General features: G+C 29.6%; 1 protein-coding gene across 2 annotated transcripts; it reads right to left on the bottom strand.

Moving 5' to 3' along the window:
* Positions 1-5,354: 5,354 nt before the first annotated feature.
* LOC110637370 (uncharacterized) lies at positions 5,355-9,971 on the bottom strand. 2 transcript variants are annotated; one of them, XM_021787435.2, is made up of 8 exons: positions 9,798-9,971; positions 8,984-9,155; positions 8,806-8,894; positions 8,680-8,722; positions 8,505-8,561; positions 7,973-8,027; positions 6,033-6,184; positions 5,355-5,913 (listed from the first exon to the last, which is right to left on the bottom strand). In XM_021787435.2, the coding sequence occupies exons 2-8, from the start codon at positions 9,128-9,130 to the stop codon at positions 5,794-5,796; spliced, it is 663 nt and encodes a 220-aa protein (XP_021643127.1). In that variant the 5' UTR covers positions 9,131-9,155; positions 9,798-9,971; the 3' UTR covers positions 5,355-5,793. The 2 variants fall into 2 exon arrangements, with proteins under 2 accessions (XP_021643127.1, XP_021643128.1); XM_021787436.2 differs by having other exon boundaries at positions 6,072-6,184; positions 9,798-9,966.
* Between the last annotated feature and the right edge of the window lie 1,085 nt (positions 9,972-11,056).

The raw sequence follows: 11,056 nt of genomic DNA, 5'->3' as shown, positions 1-11,056 counted from the left end.
TATATATGAGCTGGTCTTCTCTCTACCTATAAAGTCACGCACATTCTCTTTCATAAAGTCAGAGATAATAGGGTCATCTTAAGAAAGTCTTCCATCGCTAAATTCTTGTGTGTGAATCAATAAGGGTCAAGAGGGAGAAATCAGTTTGTTGAATCAAAATGTCTCTCTCAATTACTGTCATGACTCAAGTAAAACTCCGCATCAGGTGCGCTTTTTAGATCTGTGAGAATTTATTTGTTCAAGATCCATTATTATGATGATAGTTGAATCTTACGTTTATAATTCACATTATGTTTATGATTGTTATAAATTATTAAGAATTTATTTTACACTTCCATCCTCGTCATTTAGCACAAATCTCTTCAACAAGTTGCTCAATTTGCAAAAACCACTAACAAAAGAAAACCAAAATTTATATACACCCTAATCAATGATAGAGCGGATAAAACCCACAGTCAATGAGAAAGAGCTGCCCCCTATCCCCCCCCCCCCCCGGCGTAGGGATGGGAAAGAGCCACAAAGAGCTAACAAGTAAGCTTCCTTGAGTAGAAACTGGAAACCAAACAAGAGGAGTTCCTCTCTATTAAACCTAGAGAAAGAAGACCAAAATCCAAGTAACAGCAACGAGACTCTAATTGGGACAAAGCATGGTAGAAATTACTCAATGTGGGTATTTCCATTTTAATTTATAATTGTATAATAATTTTAATCAATATATTTTATATATTATCATGATATATATACGTTAGTACTGAGTAGAGATAACTCAGTGAGTCAGCATTTTACTCAAATTCATTTGACTCGTAGCGTTTGGACTGCTAGTCTATAAAGAGTTAGAGTCGCGTTTCTACTAACAACTTAAACTTTTGACAAAATGATAAGTATTCGATCCTACAAATAATATTAGAGTTATTCGAATCTTAGTAAGTGCTGGGGGGGGGGGGGATTGTTGGCACCAAATGTATATTAAAAAATTCAGAAATAAAGAGTTGGAGTTGTGCATCTATTAATTAATTAAACTTAATACTTTAATACTTAAAGTGACCCAATCACTTAATTTATTCAATACTCTCTTTAAATTTAATAATAATATAAAAATATATTTTTATGTCAAAATAAAAAATTAAGGTGTGAATGTGACTACTTAATTTCTATCCCTGATACAAAAATAGAAACTTTTCGCTGAGTTCATGACAGAAACAATTTACTTCTAGGTCTGTTTGATTAAAAATAATAAAAAATTAATTTAAAATTTAATTTAATATATTTTAATTAAAAAATTTAAAATAATTAAAAAAATTTTTTTTTTTAATTTTTTTCCCCCTTAGGAGCTTCAAGGCAAACGGAGCTGAGCGATTGCCATCCCATGGATTAATGCTTTGATGGTGGGTGGGTGGATGGATAAGATTTACTGAGTTATAAAATTCTGATATTGGGTTGTAGTCCCAATGGCAATGATTCTCCCAAAGTTAATCTTTCTCAAATTTTTTTAATTTTTATTAAAAAAAATTATAGTCCAATATTATTTTTCTATTAAGACAGTGCACCTAATCCTTTATCTTGAACTTAAAAAAAAAAAAAAAAATCTTTCAGGGATTTGATTAGATTTTTAATAATTAATATTATAATAAACTAATTAAAATCAAAAAAATATTTAACTTCTCGTTGAAAATGATTATTAGCTATTTAATTTCAATAATTTATTTTATCAAAAAGTGTTTGATCTCTCTTTCAATATTAATTTTTAATTTTTAAATTGAATATATCAAATGAAAAAAATCATAAAGTTGATTTGTACTTATTTATATAAGTATTCAGAATCAGGGATATAAAATTAATTATAGACATTTTTATATAAATTTTCATGAAATAATTTTTTAATATTATATTACACCAAAAAGATTTAAAGTTCAAATTTTTATCCTTATTTATTAATTAAATAATGATTCTGAAAGCTGAATTTAAATTCTTAATATATGAATTGTATAAGAATTTATTTATCTTTCCTTTAACACGTCATTTGGCGATAAACCGCACTAGGGCAATTAATGAATATATTTGCCTCCAAAAAAGGGAGCAAAAAAAACTTTTCTTTTTTTAAAAAATCATTAAACAAACACAATAACACAATTAATTTATCACAAGAAGTTCTTATAAAATGATTTTATATTAATTAATTTATTATATAAAAATATATTAAAATTATTCTTATAATAGATAAAATTAATAGACTCTTGCTTATATTATATAATATTAACACAATTTTAAATTTTAAATCTTTTTTTAAGTATTATATAAATAAAAATATTTTATTTCACTGATTCTATTAGTGTTCTATAATATAAAAAAAATTAATTAAAAATATTTATTACATAACTAATTACTAACATTGAAAATATTTAGCTTAATTTATAAATATTTAAATACTTATAAATTAATTTATATTTATAAATATTTAAAATTTAAATAATTATATATTTAATTAAAATATTTATAAGTGACTATAAATAATTAATATATTTAATAAAAAATAACTTATAAATATATTTATTATTAAAATGATTAAAAAAATATTAAATAAAAGTTATAATAAAATTTTAAAAATAAATAAAAATAATATAATAAAATACTTAGTTAAAATAATTTATAAGTATTAAAATAAAAAAATAAATCTCACCTTCTTTTTCAAGTTTATAAATTCAAAATAAGTAAAAAAATTATTATAAATAAATAGGTAAACCTATTTTTAAATTTTATAAGTTTATTTTAATTTATAAGATAAAATAAACACCCTCAATTATTATTAACCCTTAATTCACCATAAAATTAAAAGATAATATTTTTTATCAAGAAATAAAGCTTTATTTTTTCCTTGATTATGCAATAAATTTTATAAAATAGTATATTTATTTGTTTAATAGTATATATAATTAATATTTTATAAACATTAAAAATATAATTATACATTTATAAAAATTTATATATTATTTTTATAAAAATAAAAAATTTAAAATTTAAACTCAATAATTTTCAGGTAAATTATATATTTTTAATTATTCAATAAAGTTAAATTAAATAAATTTAAAATCATTATTAATATATATATAATTTAATAAATATTTAAAATTTAATTAATTAGATTTAGCGAATTAATATTTGGTTAATTCACTCGCAATCTTTAACGGAATGAGTCGTAATTCCATAAAGAAAGCGAAACGTGGCAGAGTCATTTTCATGGCAGTGGAGTATTACTACATATGCACTCATACGGCGGCGCCGACAGCTTTTCTGCGAGGAATTGTAAGAAAGAGGAATCAAAAGCGACGCAAGAGATCATAGCCCCGACAAACTCTTTTGCCCACCATCATTTGGCTTTATCTTGTTTCATTTTCACACTCAAGCGACATCAATAATCACTGCCTAATCGCACACGCTTACCCCAAAGCCATAACCTCTCCCCTTCCTTCCCTGTGCAAGTCAAGTAAAGCCCACGCATTCCTCCACTATTGACTGTGGTTTTCCCCTATTAGAGCCGACAAGCGTCTATGTCCTGTGGAATTTTTGTACGATATTAAAAAACTATCAATTTTATTCTTAAATTTAAAGGTGGCGATGGTCAATCCAAGAAATTGTTCAAATTTGAAAGGTACGAAAAGAAACACAATGTGGGACATTATCTGCAAAATTTGCATGTGAGCTTGTGAGGTAGACCCATGGAAAAAGTGGAATCAACACCTGATGGACACGCGGTATAGGAAATACTAGGGTGCACCGATGCACCGTTACACTAAGATCTTTTTTTATTTAAATTCTTTATTTTGAGAAGTTCACTTTCTGGGGATAAATAAGTTAGGAAATTGATTTTTAAATTCTCAGGAAGCTAGAAAAAAAAAAAATCAAGTAATAAGTAAGTGATAAAAAAAAGGTATATAAGTAGCTAGTTACATTAATTAAAGGATTAAATTTATTAATATTTATTTAATGACTAAAAATAAATTGATGGACTGATTCGCTGATGCAATATAGAATGACTCCAAGTGTACATATGTACACACATATGAGGTCAGTGTGAAGGGAATTCTCATCACATGGGCTATGAAGCCATGAAGGTGACAGTTCCTCCATGCAGTTGGCATACTTACAGGCTCTCAATTCAGTTACTTGAATATCCACAGTTCCTTCTGCTTTATGCAACATTCTCTTAGATCTCGAGTGAGAGTGATCCTTTGAGAAAATATAACTCGCTGATGACCTTATTCAAATAGAAGGCAAGAATAAACCGAATCTCACACCAAAAAAAGAAGAAAAGTGTGATAAATCTCTAATTTAAATAGTGCGCTCTTGGACCTCAAAAAGGAATCTAAGAAATACAACTGTATGATTCAATAGGCCAAAATGAATAATACTATTCAATTCCAAGAGGGACATTACACTTTATATGAGTAAAACTACTTGTTTTGGCTCCTATTTCTTTTTCTTCTTTTTAAAACAATATTTTTTAGATTTATGTTTTTCAGTTGTATTGCGAAATAAATGTTTAATCGGATGATATAAGTTTACAGATTATCATTCAATCCAATTTTAAGGATTTTTCATTTTGTTTTAGTAAAAATGGCTTTAATATCACTAAATTAAAGCTTATAAAATAATTTTAATGAGATCAAGTTGAAGCTGCTGAGGAGATGAACAGTTTGGGTACAAAAAGTACATTTCATACACAAGACAAGGGAAAACTATTGCAGCCCCAATGTCTGTTTTGGCATTTTATTTTTCTTCTTTTCATTACAGTAAATGCATAAGTGTGGGACCAATCCCAAGAATTTGACTTGCATCTTATATTTTTTATCGTCCTTTTCTCTCTCATATAATTCTCTACAATGTCAGGCAAAAAAACAAAAGAGGAGACAAAAGGCCGTAAAAGCAAAACAGAATAGAGGAGAGTCCAGCACGTTTTGTAACAGTAATAAAAACTTATGGATTGTCCTGCTTCTACTTCTTCTCCTCCTCCTTAAAGCTGCACCATTACTGTACTATACTTAGATGCATAAACGACTATGCTAAATGAATAAACTAATGCTATGTCCTACGAATTCTTGACTAATAAATGAATGATACATAAATGCTTTATACTCCATTCATATGGGAGATTTATATATTGAATAGATGTAATGCTTTAGCAGTAGCAAAGTATTTTTAGTGTAGCATCATTTGTCTTGATGCCTGCCCTGCATGAAGCATTACACAGGTAATGAAGATTATATTTATTATTTTTAGGTAAATGGTCAATAATCTTATTTTAGGTGTTTCCCATTTATTATATATACAAAATGCCTTGAATCAGTAAGACACTAAGATTATTGAGATAAGCTCAAACAAAGAAGGGGGCAAAGGAAAAATATTGAACAAGATAGGTTTGCCAGTACATTTTGATAAATACCCGAATGCCAGATAACAGGAGACTTAATCTAGCGGTAAACCTTGAAGTTCAGACCCCTCAGTTGAAACATCTTTATGAAATTATCCAGAGGGCATGCTAGATATCTAATTCGAAATTTATCAATACCCTATAAAATTATGCAACTCAATTGACTAAACCTGTATCTGGCATCATAAAATAGGCAAGGCATCAGGCCGCTATAAATTTGTTGTCATTCCCTTCTAGCACCACTCCCTGTGCCAGCACCAAGATCTTGGACTAGACAAAAATGCAAGGTGAAATACAAGTGACCTTGCACATTGATGCCACATCAGTCAAAATGGAAAATTTCTTTCAATTCGTAACACATTAAAAACTCATATAAATGCACTCATTTTGTGGAATGGAGATCCAGAAGGAGCAATTAGACCAAGAGTTTGCATGACTTTGGTCCTCCGTGCACTCAGTTCTTGAGATGTTCCAGACAAAGTAGCATCCTAGGAGCAATAGCAAAATTCAACAAATCTATCTTTGAAAAGGGATAGGCAAAAAACTTGTAATGTTTCTTCTTTAAAAAGAAATCATTCAAATACAAGAAAGCAGACCGTAGACTCACAGAGGAGGTCGAAATGTTAAACTTGTGGTTCTTTAGTACCTCATTTTGCTTAGGGCTTTTACATTTTGCCGCTGTTGCAGCTTGCTTATTTTGCTTTAGTCTCTTCTGACCCCTGTCATGCTTTTCAGTTTCTTTCACTTGTTTACTGGTACCTGTACACTTTCACTAACAAAGGGTCAAGAGAAACAAATGCTGAAACAAATTCTCAAAAACTCTCATTAATTCTCAGTAATAATTATAATCAAATCTACTAAAATTTCTACATGACACATGTATTTATAGTAAAATAACTAGTCCCATTAATACCAGGATTAGGAATCCTTCAATAAGAAATCCTAATTAGGAACATAAAACTAATTAAACTTCCTAAAAATAAAATACTACATAAATAATAATAGAATTGCTAAATAATAATCTAAATTTCCTAATCTTACAATGAATATAATTCCTGCGTATTCTAGGTTGAATCAAATTCCAATACTGCACCATCTTGCTTAGATATTTTTCCATTTGAATTCTCTTTTGTGTTTGGGCTGTTAAATTTGGGCCTTGCTAATCCCTTCTTCAACAACTTTATAAGGAAAAAAGCTGTGTCATCTTTCTATTTGGGATAAGAAATATGTATTTTCTTTTAAGGAACCCCCAATATAGCAAATTTTAATGAGCTAAGACACAATTATCATGTCCCAAAACCACAATGTCTAATTATAATAGAATAGAAATAAACTTATCAGGAAAAATTCCAAATTAAATAGTTAAACTTCTGACTTGCTTTGTCTGGTTCAATAATACCACGTATCCTGGTGAGTTTTACGGGCCTACTGGATAAGAAGATTCTCAAGCTCAAGCTTTTACTTTTCTAGTTAGAGATCAATGTCTTGGGGCTAATGTGGGATCTGCTCAAGGACCTTTTTTATTGATTTCTGATCTAATTTTTAGAATTGATTTGATTGGAATAATGGAAACTAATAAAATTTGGTGATTTAGGAGCCAATTTATCATTATTCATCATAATATACTAAATAATGTTCAACTTTATAACTATATTTATAACCATAATTAAATGTTTATAGTTATAATTAATATTAATTAAATATAGTATTAATGTGGTATAAAACATTATAATGTCAATTTTTAAAAAATTATTCCAAATTAAATAGCTAAATTTCAGTATTAAAGAAGGATGTAAACCTCCTGTAATAGATTATCATGTGTTTCGCCACTATACAGGATAACAGGAAATATAGGAAAGAATCATACGAGGAATGAATAAATGTAGAGCGAAGAAGAAACAGTATGTCCTAAAGTGTGCGGATACGTTAAAATATAGGAAAGAGACATACAAGGAAGTAGTTTAAGGAAAATGGAAGTGACACAAGATTGAAAATAAGTTAAAGATTGAGTGTATCCAAAATTTCAAGAGTGAAGAAGACTGAAGATAGACCAAGGATGACATGGAGATAAGTGATGAAGAAAGACTTAAACACCTTTGGACCTTTCTTAAAATGTAGCCTTAAACCGAGTAGAATAGAAGAAAATGATCATATAGCTAATCCAATGGTATTTAGGTTAAGTTGAGAAGAATAAGTAAATTATACTATCAAACCCTTTCATTTCAAATCTTCATCTCTCCAGAAGCAACTTTGAATTAATCCTTACCTCTTGCACAATGCATTCAAATTAACAGGGGTCTCAAGAAATCCATCATATTCAAATCAACTTAACTAAGCTTTAGTCCTCAATTAGTTGGGATTGGCTACTTAAACTTGCTCCACTCAAAATAACCATAAGCATGGACACATAAAACCTTGCTCTCCAGTAATGAAGATATTATGCATAAAGTGCGAGACATGATCAGGATTTGTGCCTAACATTTCAGGTATGTCACACTGGCACAATGAGCCCATGTGAAAAGGAAAATGAGAAGAAAGACGGCTAACCTTTGGATTTGGCTACTTTCCCCTTTACTCGACCACATTTTGATGAAGAAAGAACCTACAGTCATATCCAAATGACAGGACAAACCACAAATAATGTATCATTTATTTGCCAGCAATTTCAGCTTCAATACTATACTCATGAGTCAAGACTTTCTTATGAGCATAGTTATTAAAGGCTCAAGGCGCACTAAGGCGCCAAGGAGTCCTGGAGCCTAGGCGCAAGGCGTAGGCGCACACCTGAGCTAGGTGAGGCGCAAAAGTAAAAAATTTAAAAAGTTCATAAAAATCAAATAAATGTCATGCTTTTCTTTTTTTTTTTTTCCTTTGGCATATATCTTGCATTGGGTTTGCTGGTTTAAGTTTAAGTGGTTGTCATTTTTTCTAATGAAAGTGCTGGCTTAAGATAGAAATAAAGAAAGCACACCTAGGTGCATAAGCCGCTAGGATTTGAGCCTGGTGAGCCTTGAGCCTGAGGCGCGTCTTTAATAACTATGCTTATGAGTAACTCAACTAAAAGGTTAATAAAGTTTACCTGCTCCAGAGCTTTCCTGAATATATCTTCATAACAACCATTGTTCTGCTCAAGTGTCTATGGATTCAAAAAAGCAGACAAAATCAAGTTGATAGTCAAACTCTGTTAAAAGAAAAATATGTTCAATCGAACACACAATACACTGCATTACAAACAGTTGTGTATCAGTACTTACAACCCGAAACTCAGAACACCATTTAATGGGATCCACGTACATGCTACAAGAGCAAATATTAGACAAGTTAGTCTTTATAGGTTTACCAGTAAGAACAGCAAAGATTTGGTGGGAAAAGGCACCAACTATTCATAGCTTCCATAGAGCCTAACACGAACATCCCCCATTAATCCATCATCAGCTTTATTGCTTCCATTGACATTGCTCTTAACAACCTGCTAACCAAATAAGTGGTAAACATCGCAAAGGCTTTGTTAACAGAAAGGCTACAGAATAAAACCAGTAAAAACTTCATGTCGCCTACCACAGCAGGCCACCATGAACCACCAGAAAGCTTGACCCAAATTACTTCTCCAAGCTTGGGTACCCGTTCCAAATGCTCAGCTGCAACTCTTTCCCCACCATGATCCCTATCATGACTTTTGCTACTTGAACAGCGTTTAACTTCCATAGCTTTTCGTTTTGTTTCAAACAATCTAATTTCAGAAGCCAAAAAGTCACTTGATAAGAAAATCATCATCTTCATAGACAAGAAAGTAACACATTTGAACCAACAACAGTATTCTTTTCAGCGATAGTTTCTTTTTTAAAAAACTTAAAACAATCCTCCAATAGAATCAAGTGAACCTATCGTTAAAGTTTCCAAGCATACACTTCTTAAACTATAAAAAAAAAAAAAAAAAAAAAAAGAAAAGAAAAGAAAAGAATAACTCCTCTACTGCTATACTGAACAGCAAATACTCTTTCAATAAACTCCATAATGAACCTTACTAGAACGCTAAGATTTCCCTGTTAAGAACAAACAAACAACTTAACTCGTGTCCTAGAGTAAGTTATCCACCAAAACACTCGAAACCCTAAGTGCCTAAAACTACAAATTGATCAGTAAACAGAGATACTACATCCCAAAACTCCGTAGTTTTTACCCAAATGGAGAAGAAAGCCATGAACTTCATTTCGATTACAAGTGAAGGAAAATATTATCATTTCTTGCCTTTCCGAATTTCATTTCAAAATTTTGCAACAAACTAAAAATCCCATTTTAATAAACAAAAGAACAAAGCCAAGGATCGAATCAAAATCGAAAGAAACAGAAGAACAGCAACTTAGGCACTTACCGTTGAGAAATGCGAAATGGATTAGCAAGAGGGGCTCGCTAGTTGGAGGTGATGCACTGTTACTGCACAGATCAATGAGATGGTCTTGAAGATGAAGAGAGAGGAGAAAAAAGAAACAGTGCAGCTATCATAAAAGCAGTAGTGTCAGAGTAATTTTTTGATGACCATATTTTCAAGGAAAGTTAATTAAACCGGATTTAACAAGTTAATCTTGCTTTTTCTTTCATTAATTCTTCCGTTTTCGCTTTGGGCAGTGATGTCATCCGCTGTCTGATATTTTAATTATTTTTTAATCCTCAATTTATATTAAAATTAATTATTCAATTCATATATTTTTTCAAAAAATATATTATTTGAGAACACTTTAAAAAAAATTACGTATTTTTATAATTTTTATAATTCTTTTTGTATTTTAAAAATTATTAATTAAAGTTTAAATTTTTTTATTTTTACTATTTTTATTTTACTAATAGAGTTGTTATATTATGTCACATCAAATGTTTCATCACAGTAATCATAAAGTACAATTAATAAAATTAAAAAGTATAAGATTTTTAAATTTATCTGATTTATGACATATTAAAAATATAAAATTATTAAATATTTTAAATAAATTATTAAATAATAGAAATTTTAAATAAAATATACGGAAATTTTAGAATACAAGTTGTTGGCCAGCTGAATTGGTGATTGTGATGTCACTTGACCCATGAGGGCATGCTCTCAAGGCCCACAGTGGCCGGATGGGTCGCTGATCCGATTTCCAATTAAACTGATCTAATTGATTAGTTACGTCGGATTCTGACAATTAAAATAAATCTTAATAATATGATTATTTATTTATAAAAATATTTTTATTTTATATATTTATTATAAATATTGAAAATTAAAAAAAATTTAAATATTTTAATATTATAACATAATATCCTATAAAAAAATCAACAGTTGTACTTATTTTGCTTTTTTTTAATTAATTAAACTATGATTAATTTTCATTTATTAGGGTACACGACCTACAAAGACGATACGAACAGTTTGGATTATATTTATTTGTGTTTTATTAAATTCGTGTTAATCTATTTATGACATGGTTATAATCGTGTTGTGTCACGGATTAATCCGCTAACCTGACCTGACACATTTATGATACGATTTAATATTCATGTCACGTGTTGACTCTTGACCCAATATGACCCATGAACCCACTTATGTAGCGTGTTAAATGGGTTAAGTAATGTCAAATCATATTAAATTAATTA

Source organism: Hevea brasiliensis, chromosome 12, assembly GCF_030052815.1.
Source record: "Hevea brasiliensis isolate MT/VB/25A 57/8 chromosome 12, ASM3005281v1, whole genome shotgun sequence".
Lineage (NCBI taxonomy): Eukaryota > Viridiplantae > Streptophyta > Magnoliopsida > Malpighiales > Euphorbiaceae > Hevea > Hevea brasiliensis.
The sequence above is the reverse complement of the archived record's forward strand: the minus strand, read 5'-3'. Positions and strand labels throughout refer to the sequence as shown.